We start from the raw sequence: 14,489 nt of genomic DNA, 5'->3' as shown, positions 1-14,489 counted from the left end.
AAAAAAATTGGGGGAAATTTAGTGAAAATTGGGTGAAAAAAGGGTGAAAAAAGGGGTGAAAAATGGGGTAAAAATTGGGGGAAATTGGGAAAAAATTGGGGATTTTCAGGACAATTTCAGGGCAATTTTGGGTGAATTGAAATGGAATTTTGGGGTGAATTTCGGGGTTAATTTTGGGGCAATTTTGGGGTAATTCCAAGAGGATTTAGGGGTGAATTTTGCTGGAATTTTGGGGTGATTTTGGGGTGAATTTTGGGGTGTTTTGGGGCGAATTTTAATGGAATTTTGCTGGAATTTTAGGGTAATTTAAGGGAGATTTTGGGGTAAATTTTGGGGAATTTTGGGGTAATTCCAGGAGGATTTTGGGATGAATTTGGGGGAATTTTGGGGTAATTTCAGGGGGAATTTGGGGTGAATTTTTCTGGAATTTTTGGGGTGAATTTTGATGGAATTTTGGGGTGAATTTTACTGAAATTTTGGGGTGAATTTTGTGTTAATTTGGGGAATTTTGGGGTGAATTTAAATGGAATTTTGCTGGAATTTTGCTGTAATTTCAGGGTGATTTTGGGGTAATTTTGGGGTGAATTTTGGGGTAATTTTGGGGTGAAATTTGGCTTTTTTGGCCCACCTGTCGGTGCCCTTCTTGCCCCGGGCCTGGAGGATCTCGTTGAGTTTTTTCATCACCAGCCCCACCGTGATCTCCGTGCCCTTGGCGAACATTTTCGGCTTTTCCTGCCCCAAAAAATGATCCAAAAAGTGACAAAAATCCCCCCCAAAAATAAAAAAAAACTTCCCCAAAACCTCCCTGAATTATCAAAAAAAATCCCATAAAAATCCCCCCAAAATTCTGATTTTTGCCCAAAAAATTGAAATTTCCCCCCCCCAAAAAATCCCAATTTCCCTGACAAAAATTCAATTTCCCCCCCTCCAAAATTCCAATTTCCACCCCAAAAATCCCATTTTTTACCTCAAAATTCCATTTTTTTGTCCTGAAAAAACCATTTTCCCCCCAAAGCCTCCCTGAATTATCTAAAAAAAATTTCCCAAAAATCCAATTTCTCCCCCAAAACCCCCATTTTTCACCCCTAAAATCACCAAAAATTAAATTTTTTTTTCCAAAAATCCCTTAAAATCCCATTTTTACCCCAAAAATCCATTTTTACCCCAAAAATTCAATTTTTTTCTCCCAAAAATTCAATTTTTCCCCCTAAAAACCCCAATTTTTTGCTAAAAATCCCATCTTTTCTCCCAAAAATCCAATTTTTTCTTGAAAATCCTAATTTTCACCCCAAAAAATCCATTTTTATCCCAAAAAAATTCTCTTTTTGTGCAAAAAATCAAAATTTTTCCCAAAAATCCCATTTTTTACCCCAAAAATTAAAAATTCTCTCCAAAATCCAATTTTTTGTCCCAAAAATCCAATTTTCCCCCCCAAAACCTCCATTTTTAAGCCCTAAAATCTCCAAACATTCTAATTTTTTCCCCAAAATCCCCTAAAATCCCATTTTTCACCCCAAAAATCCATTTTTCCCCAAAAAATTCAATTTTTTGTCCCAAAAATCCAATTTTTCCCCCCAAAACCCAAATTTTTCACCCCAAAAGTTCAATTTTTTCTCCCTAAAACCCCAATTTTCCCCCTAAAAATCCCATTTTTCCCCCTAAAAACCCCAATTTTTTTCCCATAAATCCCATTTTTTTTTCCCCCAAAATTCCCTTTTTCCCAAAATCCCCATTTTTCGCCCCAATTTCCCACCTTGATGAGGGGGACTCCTCCCTTGACCTTCTCCCACTCTCCCCCTTCCTCCTCCTCCTCCTCCTCCTCCCGGCGGCTTTTCCGCTCCAGTTTCTTCTTGGCCTTTTCCTCGCGCCGCCGCTCCGCCCCGCGACGCTCCTCGTCCCTGGGGAAATCCCAAAATTCCCAAATTTTACCCAATTCCCAAATTTCCCAAAAAATTCCACAAAAAATCCCACAAAAATTCCACCAAATTCCCACAAAAATCCCATTTTTCGGCCATTTTAAAGTGATTTTTTACTCATTTTTGAGTAATTTTCTGCTCCATAATCCCTTCCCTACATTCTGACCAAAATTCCCCAAAATCCCCAAAATTCCCAAAAAATTCCTCAAAAAATCCCAAAAAAAACCCCCCAAAATTCCCACAAAAATCCAATTTTTTGGACATTTTAAACTGATTTTCTACTTATTTTTGACCCATTTTTGAGTGATTTTCTGTTTTATAAGTCCTCCTCCACATTCTGACCAAAATTCCAAAAAACTCCCAAAATTCCCAAAAAATTCCTCAAAAAATTCCCAAAATTTCCCCCGAAATTCCCGCAAAAATCCCTTTTTTTTGGCATTTTAATGTGATTTTTTACTCATTTTTGACCCATTTTTCAGCAGTTTCCTGCCCTGAAATTCTTCCTTTACCATCTTACCAAAATTCCCAAAAATTCCCAGAATTCCCAAAAAATTCCACGACATTCCCACAAAAATCCCTTTTTTTGGCCATTTTAAACTGAGTTTTTACTTATTTTGGACCCATTTTTCAGTATTTTTCTGCTCCATAGCTGCTCCTCTACAGTCTGACCAAAATTCCCAAAATCTCTAAAAAAATTCCCAAAATACCCAAACAATTCCTCAAAAATTCCCCAAAATTCCCAAAAAAATCCCGAAAAATCCCCCAAAAATCCCATTTTGAGGCCATTTTTGAACCGTGTTTTAGGAATTTTCGTCCCATAAATCCGTCTCAAAATTCCCGCCAAAATTCCCAAAAACTTCCCAAAAAAATCCCCAAAAAATTCCAAAATTCCGAAAAACTTCCCAAAAAATTTCCATAAAAAAACCCACAAAAATTTCCAAAAATTCCCACAAAAATCCCATTTTTTTGGCATTTTAAAGTGATTTTTTACTAATTTTTGACGTATTTTTCAGCAGTTTCCTGCCCTGTAACTCTTCCCACCAAAATTCCAAAAAATTCCCAAAATTCCCAAAAATTCCTCAAAAATTCCACGAAATTTGCACAAAAATCCCCCAAAAAAATTCCCATTTTTGGGGCATTTTAATCCATTTTTGACTCAATTTGGAGCGATTTTATGTCATATAATTCCTCAAAAATTCCCCAAATTTCCCAAAAAATTCCCCAAAAATTACCCAAAATTCCCAAGAAAATCCCAAAATATTCAAAAAAATCCCCAAAAATTCCCCAAAAAATCCAATTTTGAGGCATTTTAACCCATTTTTCACCCAATTTTCACCTGATTTTTTGCATTTTTTAACCCAATTTTTCCCAATCCCCCAAAATTTTCCCGAATTTTCCAATTTTCCCGATTTCCTGACTTTTTGAGGAATTTGGAGCCCAGCGAGGCAAATTTTCCCCGGATTTTTCCCAATTTTCCACCCAACTTTCACACAAAATTTCCCCAATTTTCACCCGATTTTCCCCAATTTCTTCCCAAATTTTCCCCAATTTTCCCAATTTTTCACCCAATTTTTCTCCAAAATTTCCCAAATTTTCACCCGATTTTTCCCAATTTCCCCCCAATTTTCCTCCAAAATTACCCAGTTTTCCACCCAATTTCCCCAATTTCCCCCATTTTCCACCCAATTTCCCCCGGATTTTTCCCATTTTTCACCCGATTTTTCCTGTTTTTTCCCCCAAATTCTCCCAAAATCCCCAATTTTCCCGATTTCCTGACTTTGTGAGGAATTTGGAGGCCAGAGAGGTGAATTTGCCCCAATTTTTCACCCAACCTTTACACAAAATTTCCCAAATTTCCCCAATTTTCTCTCGAATTGTTCCCAATTTTCCTCAATTTTCCCCTAAAATTTCCCAATTTACCCCCAATTTTCGTGCAAATTTTCCACCCAATTTTCCTCAATTTTCACCCAATTTTTCCTCAAAATTTTCCAATTATTCCCCAATTTTCACCCAAATTTTCCCACTAATTTTCCCAAATTTCCCCAGGATTTTTCCGTATTTTCCACCCAACTTTCACCCAATTTTCCCCATTTTTCACTCAATTTTAACCCGATTTTTCCCATTTTTTCCCCCAAATTCTCCGGAAATTCCCGATTTTCCCGATTTCCTGACTTTTTGCGGAATTTGGAGTCAGCGAGGTGAATTTTCCCCAATTCTCCCTGGGATTTTTCCGTATTTTCCACCCAACTTTCCCCCAATTTCCCAATTTTCCACCCAATTTTCCCCCGGATTTTTCCCATTTTTCACCCGATTTTTCCCATTTTTCCCCCCAAATTCTCCCAAAATTCCCAATTTTCCCAATTTCCTGACTTTTTGAGGAATTTGGAGGCCAATGAGGTGAATTTTCTCCCGGATTTTTCCCTATTTTCCACCCAACTTTCACACAAAATTTCCCCAATTTTCACCCGATTTCCCCCAATTTTCCCGCAAAATTTCCCAAATTTTTCCCAAAATTCCCAATTTTCCACCCAATTTTTCTCCAAAATTTCCCAAATTTTCACCCGATTTTTCCCAATTTCCCCCAAATTTTCCCCGGGATTTTTCCATATTTTCCAGCCAACTTTCCCCCAATTTCCCCCGGATTTTTCCCATTTTTCACCCGATTTTTCCCGTTTTTTCCCCCAAATTTTCCGGAAATCCCCGATTTTCCCGAATTCCTGACTTTTTGAGGAATTTGGAGGCCAATGAGGTGAATTTTCCCCGGGATTTTTCCGTATTTTCCCCCCAACTTTCCCCCAATTTCCCCATTTTCCCCCCAATTTTAACCCGATTTTTCCCGTTTTTTCCCCCAAATTCTCCCAAAATCCCCAATTTTCCCGAATTCCTGACTTTTTGAGGAATTTGGAGCCCAGAGAGGTGAATTTGCCCCAAAATTTTCCCAGGATTTTTCCGTGTTTTCCACCCAACTTTCCCCCAATTTCCCAATTTTCCACCCAATTTTCCCCGGATTTTTCCCATTTTTCACCCGATTTTTCCCGTTTTTTCACCCAAATTTTCCCGAAATTCCCAATTTTCCCGATTTCCTGACTTTTTGAGGAATTTGGAGGCCAACGAGGTGAATTTTCCGTCGTCCTCATCCGACTCCGAGTCCGACTCCGAGGCGGAATCGCCCCAATCCTCGTCCGACTCCGACTCCGGCTCCGACTCCGACTCCTGGGTTTGCGGTTCACCGGGGCAGATCATTAAACAGTGATTAAATCTTAATTAAAGCCCCAAAAAATCCCAATTTTCCCTCGTTTTTATGCAAATTAAATCCCAATTCAATCCATTTTAAATCTTAATTAAACCCCATTTAAATCTCAATTAAATCCCATTTAATTACCAATTAAATCCTATTTTCATGCAATTAAATGCCATTTAAATCTCAATAAAATCCCAATTAAATCCCATTTTAATGCAAATTAAATCCCATTTAAATCTCGATTAAATCCCATTTAAATCCCAATAAAATCCCATTTAAATCCCAATTAAATCCCCTTTAAATCCCAAATAAATCCCATTTTAATTAAAATTAAATCCCCAATATTATCCCAATTTAATCCAATTTTTAAGTAAACCTCATTTAAAACCCAATTAAACACCAATTAAATCACTTTTTAACGCAAATTAAATCCCAATAGAAATCCCATTTTAATACTAATTGAATCCCAATTAAATCCCATTTCAATCCCAATTTATTGCAATTTAAATTTCAATTAAATCCCAATTCAATCTCATTTTAATATCAATTAAATCCCATTTTAAACACAATTCAATCCCAATTTATTCCCATTTTCATGCAAATTTAATCCAATTTTCATGCAAATTAAATCCCAATTATATCCTCTCTTAATACAAATTAAATCCCATTCAAATCTCAACTAAAACCCATTTAAATCCGAAATAAATCCAATTTTAATCCAAATTTTCCCCATTTTAGTGCAACTTCAATCCCAATTAAATCCCAATTCCATGCAAATTAAATCCCATTTTAATCTCAATAAAATCCCAAATAAATCCAATTTAATTCCAGTTAAACGCCAATTAAATCCAAATTTTCCCATTTTGATCTAAAATAAATCTCATTTTAATGCCAATTTATCCCCATTTTAATGACAATTAAATCTTATTTTAATCCAAATTAAATCCCAATTTTCAACCATTTCAATCAAAATTTCCCCATATTTTAATCCCATTTTTTCCGCATTTTCCCCCCAATTTTCCCCCAAAATTTTCCCCATTTTTTCCCCAAAATTTTCCCCAATTTTTCCCCAATTTTCCCCCCAGTTTTCCCTCCCGGATTTGCCCAAAATTCCGATTTTTTCCCCCAATTTCGGTCACTTTGTAGCGGCTCCGGGGCTCGTCGCGCTCGCGGCGCTTCAGGAAATTCCCGGCGTCGTCCTCGGCCCCCGAGGAGGAACCAGAGCCTGGAAAAAACCAAAAATTCACCCAAAATTCACCCAAAATTCAATTTATTGGCCCAAAACCCAAAATAGCCCAAAATTTTAAAAAATTCCAGAAATTACCCGCAAAACACCCCAAAAAAGGCCAAAAATCCTCCAAAATGACCCCAAAATCCACCAAAAATTCTCCCAAAATTCAATTTATTGCCCCAAAATCAGAAATATCCCAGAGTTATTTCATAATCCTAGAAATTACCCCCCAAATAAGCCCAAAATCCCCAAAATTACCCCAAAACCTCACCCAAAATCGTCCAAAAATTCCCCTGAAATTCAATTTATTGCCCCAAAATCCAAAATACCCCAAAAGTATTTCAAAATTCCAGAAATTACACCCAAAACAATCTAAAATCCCAAAAATTATCTCAAAAGTTCACCAAAACCCCCCAAATTTACCCCAAAATTTAATTTATTGTCCCAAAATTCAAAATGTCCCAAAATATTTTTTAAATTGCAGAAATTACCCCCCAAAAAAGCCCAAAAATCCCAAAAATGCCCCAAAAATGCCAAAATTATCCCAAAAATGCTCCAAAAATCCAAAATTTGCCCCAAAAATTATCCTAAAAATCGCCAAATTTGTCCCAAAAATGCCCAAAATTGCCCTAAAAAAATCAAAAAAATTGCCCCAAAAATTCTCCCACCCAAAAGTGGCCCAAAATATCCCAAATTTGCCAAAAAAATCCCCAAATTTGTCCCCGAAAATTCCAAAAATTGTCCAAAAAATGGCAAAATGATCCCAAAAATCCACAAATTTGTCCCAAAAATCCCCAAATTTCCCCCAAAATCCCGAATTTTCCGACCTTCCGAGTCCCTGCGGCTTTTTTCCTCGTCCTCGTCCGACTGCTCGGGGTTCTGGGGGGGAAAAATCCAAATTTTTGGTCATTTTTAATTCATTTTTAAAATTTATTTTCACCCTTTTCAACCCATTTTTTAGGTTTTTAAAATACATTTTCTCCCGTTTTTTTAAATCTATTTTTTATTCTTTTTTTTACCCATTTTAAACCAATATTTTTAAATTTTTTTCCCAAATTTTTACCCATTCTTTTCTCATTTCCCCATTTTTTTACCCATTTTTCCCAAATTTCCCCCATTTTTGTCCCTTTTTTGTCCATTTTTGTCAATTTTCCCCCATTTTCTCCCCATTTTTGTCAATTTTCCCCCATTTTCCCTACCCATTTTTTCCCCTTTTTTCCCCAAATTTCCCCAATTTTTCACTCAAATTTCTCCCATTTTTCCCCTATTTTTGCCAATTTTTTTCCCCATTTCCCCAACAAGTTTCCCCCATTTTTTCTCAATGTTTTCCCTGATTTTTGCTTAATTTTCCCCCATTTTTTTGCCCATTTTTTGCCCATTTTTTTCCCAATTTCGTCAATTTTTTACCCATTTTTTCTCCCAAATTTCCCCCATTTTTTTGTCAATATTTTCTCTGTTTTCTGCTTAATTTCCCCCATTTTTTGCCCATTTTTGCCCATTTTCTTCCTATTTCTTGCCCAATTTAATCAATTTTTCCCCATTTTCCCCCAAATTTCCCCCATTTTTGTCAATTTTTCCCCCATTTTGCCCCCAAATTTCCCCCATTTTTTCCCCCATTTTTTTGTCAAAATTTTCCCAGTTTTTTGCTTAATTTTCCCCCATATTTTGCCCTTTTTTGCCAATATTTTCCCTGTTTTTTCTTAATTTTCCCCCATTTTTTGCCCATTTTTTCCTAGTTTCACCCCATTTCTTGCCCAATTTCATTTTTTCCCCATTTTCCCCCCCATTTTTGTCAGTTTTCCCCCCATTTTCCCCATAATTTTCCCCCATTTTTTGCCCATTTTTTCCTGTTTTTTGCTTAATTTTCCCCCATTTTTTGCCCTTTTTTTTCCCATTTTCCCTCGAATTTCCCCCGTTTTTAACCCTTTCCTGACCTGTCGGTAGGCGGCGATCTGCCCCTCGTAGTCGCGGTTGTATTTTTCCCATTTTTGTACATTTTCCCCCCATTTTTTCCCCCAATTTCCCCCCCATTTTTGTCAATTTTTTAATCCATTTTCCCCCCAAATTTCCCCCATTTTTTGCCCATTTTTTGTCAATATTTTCCCTGTTTTTTGCTTAATTTTCCCCCATTTTTTGTCAATATTTTCCCCGTTTTTTGCTTATTTTCCCCCATTTTTCCCCCAAATTTCTCCCTTTTTTTTTTCCCTTTTTCCCCTAAATTTTCCCCGTTTTTAACCCTTTCCTGACCTGTCTGTAGGCGGCGATCTGCCCCTCGTAGTCCCAGTTGTATTTCTGCAGTTTTTGCCCATTTTTGGACATTTTTCTCCCATTTTTTGTCCATTTTCTCCCCAATTTTCCCTCTTTTTCTTCTCCATTTTTTTCTTAATTTTTGCCCATTTTCTCCACCTTTTTTCCCAATTTTCCCCCCTTTTTTGCCCATTTTTCCCCATTTCTCCCCATTTTTGTCCATTTTTTCCCCATTTTTCCCCCAAATTTCCCCCATTTTTGTCAATTTTTCCCCATTTCCCCCCAAATTTCCCCCATTTTTCCCCCATTTTTGTCAAAATTTTCCCAGTTTTTTGCTTAATTTTCCCCCATTTTTTTCCCTTTTTTGCCAATATTTTCTCTGTTTTTTCTTAATTTTCCCCCATTTTTTCCTATTTTCACCCCATTTCTTGCCCAATTTCATTTTTTCCCCATTTTTCCCCCCATTTTTCTCAATTTTCCCCCCATTTTCTCCATAATTTTCCCCCATTTTTCCTATAATTTTCTCCCATTTTTTGCCCATTTTTCCCCCATTTTTTCCCCTTTTTTTTCCCGTTTTCCCCCGAATTTTCCCCGTTTTTAACCCCTTGCTGACCTGTCTGTAGGCGACGATCTGCCCCTCGTAGTCCCGGTTGTATTTTTCCCATTTTTGGACATTTTCCCCCCATTTTTTTCCCCCCATTTTTGTCAATATTTTCCCCCATTTTCCCCCCAAATTTCCCCCATTTTTTGTCAATATTTTCCCTGGTTTTTTGCTTAATTTTCCCCCATTTTTTGCCCCTTTTTCCCCATTTCCCCCCCATTTCTTGCCCAATTTCATCCATTTTTTCCCCATTTCCCACATTTTTCCCCCCATTTTTGTCAATTTTTTTCCCCATTTTCCCCCCAAATTTCCCCCACTTTTTGTCAATATTTTCCCAATTTTTTGCTTAAATTTCCCCCATTTTTTGTCAATATTTTCCCTGTTTTTTGCTTATTTTTCCCCCATATTTTGCCCATTTTTCACCCATTTTTCCCCCCAAATTTCTCCCAATTTTTTTCCCGTTTTCCCCCAAATTTTCCCCGTTTTTAACCCCTTGCTGACCTGTCTGTAGGCAGCGATCTGCCCCTCGTAGTCGCGGTTGTATTTCCGCAGTTTTTGCCTCAAAGAGCTCAGGGCTTTGGCGTTGTTTTTGTTCATTTTCTTCTTCCCCTCCTTGTCCTCCCACAGCTGCCCAAAAACGGGGAAAAAGCACAAAAAACGGTGAAAAACAAAAAAAAAATTGTGAAAAAACACAAAAAAATGGTGAAAAAACACAAAAAAATGGTGAAAAAACGCAAAAAAAGATAAAAAAATGACCCAAAAATAGTGAAAAATCAAAAATAAAGATTAAAAAATGACCCCAAAAATATAAAATGACCCCAAAACTGCTGAAAAGCCACAAATAAAGATTAAAAAAATGACCCCAAAATGGTGAAATATCAAAAAAAAAAGATTAAAAAATGACCCAAAAAAAGATAAAAAAATGACCCCAAAAATGGTGAAAAGCCACAAATAAAGATTAAAAAAAAAATCCCAAAATAATTAAAAAAAAAACCCCAACAAATCTTAAAAAAAAAAAAAATTTTGAAATATTTTGAAAAACCCCCAAAAAATTCTAAAAAAAAAAAAATACTTTTGTAAACCACAAAAAAAAAAAAGTCCACCAAAATTAAAAAAAAAATCTGAAAAAAACCTGAAAAACCATGAAAAATTTCAAAAAAAAAATCAGAAAAATTCAGGAAACAATTCAGGAAAAAAAGGGCAAAAAAAATGCAAAAAAAAAATATTTAAAAATCAGAAAAAATCTGAAAAAAATTCAAAAAAAATCCTTTTAAAAACCACAAAAAGTGAAAAAGAAAAGCCATTAAGAAAAAAAATCGGGGAAAATCGTGAAAAAACTCAAAAAAATTAAAAAAAATAGGAAAAATTAATGGAAAAAAAATGGTAAAAAATGCAAAAATATGGGTTTTTTTTAATTTAGAAAAATTGTGGAAAAAATGCAAAAAACCCTTAAAAAATCTGAAAAAATTAAAAAAAAAATCGAAAAAAATTGAAAAAAATTCAGAAAAACTCAGAAGAAAAAGTGGAAGAAAAAAAAATCTGAAAAAAATTCCAAATAATTCCGAAAAATTAAGAAAAACCCAGAAAAAAGAAGTGGAAAAAAATCCAAAAAAGATCTGACAAAAATTTTTAAAAATTCAGAAAAATCAAGAAAAACTTAGAAAAAAAAGCGTAAAAAAAATAAAAAAAAAACCTGAAAAAAAGTTCCAAAAAATTCAGAAAAACCCAGAAAAAAAAGGCGGAAAAAAAATTAAAAAAAAATCTGAAAAAAATGCAAAAATATTCAAAAAAATTTAGAAAAACTCAGAAAAAAAGCGGAAAAAAAATCAAAAAAAAATCCGAAAAAAATTCCAAAAATCCCTCAATAGATTAAATGTTTGGAATGCCCCAAAATGTGCGTTTTTATCCCCAAAAAGGCATTTCTCACCTCGTTGAGGTAGTCCTCGAGGTCGGCCAGGATGCGCAGGTAGAAGCGCGGGACCCCCTCCCTGTCCACCACCCCCTTGGCCTTGGCCCAGGCGCGGCCCAGCAGCTCAAACTCCTGCGAAAAAGGGAAATTTGGGTGAAAAAGGGGGGAAATGGGAAATTTGGGATAATTTAGGGGGAAAATGGGAAAATTTGGGGTGAAAACGCGGGAAAACGGGGAAAAAATTGGGGAAAAATGGGAAAAATGTGAGGGAAAAAGGAAATTTTATGTTAAAAATGAGGTTAAAAATGGGGGAAATTGGGTTTAAAAAGGGTAAAAATGGGAAAAAAAATGGGTGAAAATGGGAAAAAATAGGAAAAAATGGGAATATTTGGGGTGAAAATGGGAAAAAATGGGGAAAATGGGGGAGAATGGGGAAAAATTGGGGAGAGATGGGGGAAAATTGGGGGGAAATGGGGAAAAATAGGAATATTTGGGGAGAAAAATGGGGAAACAGGAGGGGAAACATGAGGGGAAAATGGCGGGAAAATTGGGGTGAAAATGGGAAAAAATGAAGGAAATGGGGAAAATGGGGAAATTTGGGGGGAAATGGGAATATTTGGGTAGAAAAATGGGGAATAAATGGGGAAACATGGGGGGAAAATGGGGCAAATGGGGGAAAATGGGGAAAAATTAGGGGGAAATGGGGGAAAAATGGGGAAATTCGGGGTGAAAATTTGGAAAAATGGGGAAAAATGGGGGGAAAATTAGGGAAAAATGGGGAAATTCGGGGGGAAAATGGGAATATTAGGGGGGAAAATAGGGAAAATCGAAGGGGAAAATGGGAAAAAATGGGGAAAAATGGGGGAAGATGGGAAAAAATGGGGAAATTTGGTGTGAAAATGGGGAAAAATGGGGAAATTTGGGGGGAAAATGGGGGGAAATGGGGAAAATGGGGGAAAATTGAAAAAATGTGAAGATTGGGGGGAAAATGTGAAAAAATGGGGGGAAAGTGAAAAAATGGGGGGAAAAAATGGGGAAATTTGGAGTGAAAATGGGAATAAATGGGAAAATTCAAGGGGAAAATGGGAAAAAATGGGGGAAAATGGGAGAAAATGGGAGAAATTGGGGAAAAATGGGGAAATTTGGGGGCAAAATGGGAAAAAATGGGGGGATAATGGGAAAAAATGGGGAAATTCGGGGGGAAAATGGGAATATTTGGGGAAGAAAATGGGGAAAAAATGGGGGGAAAATGGGAGAAAATGGGGGAAAATGGGAAAAAATGGGGGAAAATGGGGGAAAAATGGGAAAAAATTGGGAGAAAATGGGGGAAAAATGGGAAAAATGGGAAAAATGGGGAAAAATGAGGGGAAATGGGAAAAATAGGGGGAAAATGGGGAAAAAATTGGGGGGAAAAATGGGAAAAATGGGGGGAAAATTGGGGGGAAATGGGAAAAATGGGGAAATTCGGGGATTTTTTTGGGTGAAAATTAGGGATTTTTGGGAGTAGAATTTGGGGATTTTTGGACTGGAAATTGGAGATTTTTGGGAGTTGAAATTAGAGATTTTTGGGGTGAAAAATGGGGATTTTTTGGGTGACAATTGAGGAACTTTGGGGTGATATTTGGAGAATTTTGACATGAAAATTTTGGGATTTTTGGGCTGAAATTGGGGGATTTTTCTGGGGGATTTTTGGGTTGGAAATTTGAGATTTTTGGGGTGAAAACTGAGGATTTTCGGGGTGAAAATTGGGGATTTTTGGGGTGAAACGGGGGGGATTGTTGAGGGGGATTTTTGGGGTGAAATTGAAGATTTCTGGGGGACAAAATCTGGGTATTTTGGGGTGAAAATTGGGGGTTTTGGGGTGAAAACTGGAGATTTTTGGGGTGAAATGAGGGGCCTGTTGAGGGGGAATTTTGGGGTGAAATTGGAGATTTTTGGGGTGAAAATTGGGGGTTTTGGGGTGAAAACTGGAGATTTTTGGGGTGAAATGGGGGGACTGTTGAGGGGGATTTTTGGGGTGAAATTAGAGATTTTTGGGAGCCGAAATCTGGGATTTTTGGGATGAAAATTGGGGATTTTTGAGCTGAAATTGGGGGAATTTTCTGGGGGATTTTTGGGCTGAAAATTGGAGATTTTTGAGAGCATAAATCTGGGATTTTTGGGGTGAAAATTGGGAATTTCGGGGTTTCGGGCACCTCGAGGCAGCGGCTGACGTCGCGGATCTTCATGGCGTTGCGGATGGAGCGGATCAGGTTGGTGAGCTCCTCGTACCTGGGATCGATCGGGATCAATCAGGGGCGATTGGCATCGATCGGGATCAATCGGGATCGATTTGGGTCCATTGGGATCAATCGGGATCAACAGGGATGAATTAAAACCAAACTAATAGGAACCAATAGGGATCAATAGGGATCCATTGGGACCAACAGGGATCAATACAGACCCGTTGCGATCAATAGGGATCAATAAGGATTGATCAGGATCAATAAGGATCCATCTGGGGCCATTGGGATCAATAGAAACCAAACCAATAGGAACCAATAGGGATCAATAAGGACCCATTGGGACCAGTAGGGATAAAAAGGGATCAATAACCGCTCAATAAGGGACCGATAACCAATCAATAACTGGTCAATAGCTGACCAATAACAAATCAATAACTGCTCAAAAATGTATCAATAACCAATCAATAAGAGACCAATAATGAATCAATAAGAGATCCATAACTGCTCAATAGCCACTCAATAAGGGATCAATACTTGCTCGATTATGGCTCAAAAACGGCTCAATAACGGCTCAATAAGGAACTGATAACCAATCAATAAGGGATCAATACCTGATCAATAAGGGTTCAATAACCAATCTATACCAGATCAATAACGGCTCAAAAAGGAACCGATAACGGCTCAATCAGAAACTGATAACGGCTCAATAAGGAACCGATAACCGATCAATAAAACCAATAACTGATCAATAAGGGATCAATAACCGGTCAATCCTGGATCAATAACCGATCAATAAGGCACCAATAACTGATTGCTAGCAGATCAATCTTCAATCAATAAAGCATCAATAACCAATCAACAAGAAATCAATAACTCATTGATAAGGGATAAATAACTCATTGATAAGGAATCAAAAACCAGTCAAAAAGGGATCAATAACCAATCAGTAAGGGACCAATACCCGATCGATAGCGGATCAATAACCGTTCACTACCGAATCAATAAATGATCAATAATGGACCAATACCCGATCGCTAGCGGATCAATACCCGATAGCTAGCGGACCAATAACCAATCAATAAGGGATCAATAACCAATCAAGAAGGGATCAAAGACCAA

The 14,489-nt window shown here is 37.0% G+C and overlaps 1 protein-coding gene across 5 annotated transcripts in view; it reads right to left on the bottom strand.

Annotated features, from left to right (window-relative positions):
- The window catches only part of EIF3CL (eukaryotic translation initiation factor 3 subunit C like), a 43,068-nt gene that overhangs the window by 26,734 nt on the left and 1,845 nt on the right, over positions 1–14,489 (bottom strand). For all 5 annotated transcript variants that reach the window (XM_041719506.2, XM_072936436.1, XM_041719507.2 and 2 more), the window contains exons 3-10: positions 13,341–13,416; positions 11,164–11,277; positions 9,738–9,863; positions 7,216–7,267; positions 6,297–6,382; positions 5,005–5,129; positions 1,754–1,898; positions 629–732 (exon numbers count right to left, since the gene is read on the bottom strand). In XM_041719506.2, coding sequence (XP_041575440.1) covers positions 629–732; positions 1,754–1,898; positions 5,005–5,129; positions 6,297–6,382; positions 7,216–7,267; positions 9,738–9,863; positions 11,164–11,277; positions 13,341–13,416 — 828 coding nt within the window. The remainder of the gene's footprint in view (positions 1–628; positions 733–1,753; positions 1,899–5,004; positions 5,130–6,296; positions 6,383–7,215; positions 7,268–9,737; positions 9,864–11,163; positions 11,278–13,340; positions 13,417–14,489) is intronic.

Source organism: Taeniopygia guttata, chromosome 16 (genome assembly GCF_048771995.1).
Source record: "Taeniopygia guttata chromosome 16, bTaeGut7.mat, whole genome shotgun sequence".
NCBI classification, from domain to species: domain Eukaryota; kingdom Metazoa; phylum Chordata; class Aves; order Passeriformes; family Estrildidae; genus Taeniopygia; species Taeniopygia guttata.
Note: the sequence above shows the minus strand (reverse complement) of the source record. Positions and strands in the feature narration are given on the sequence as shown.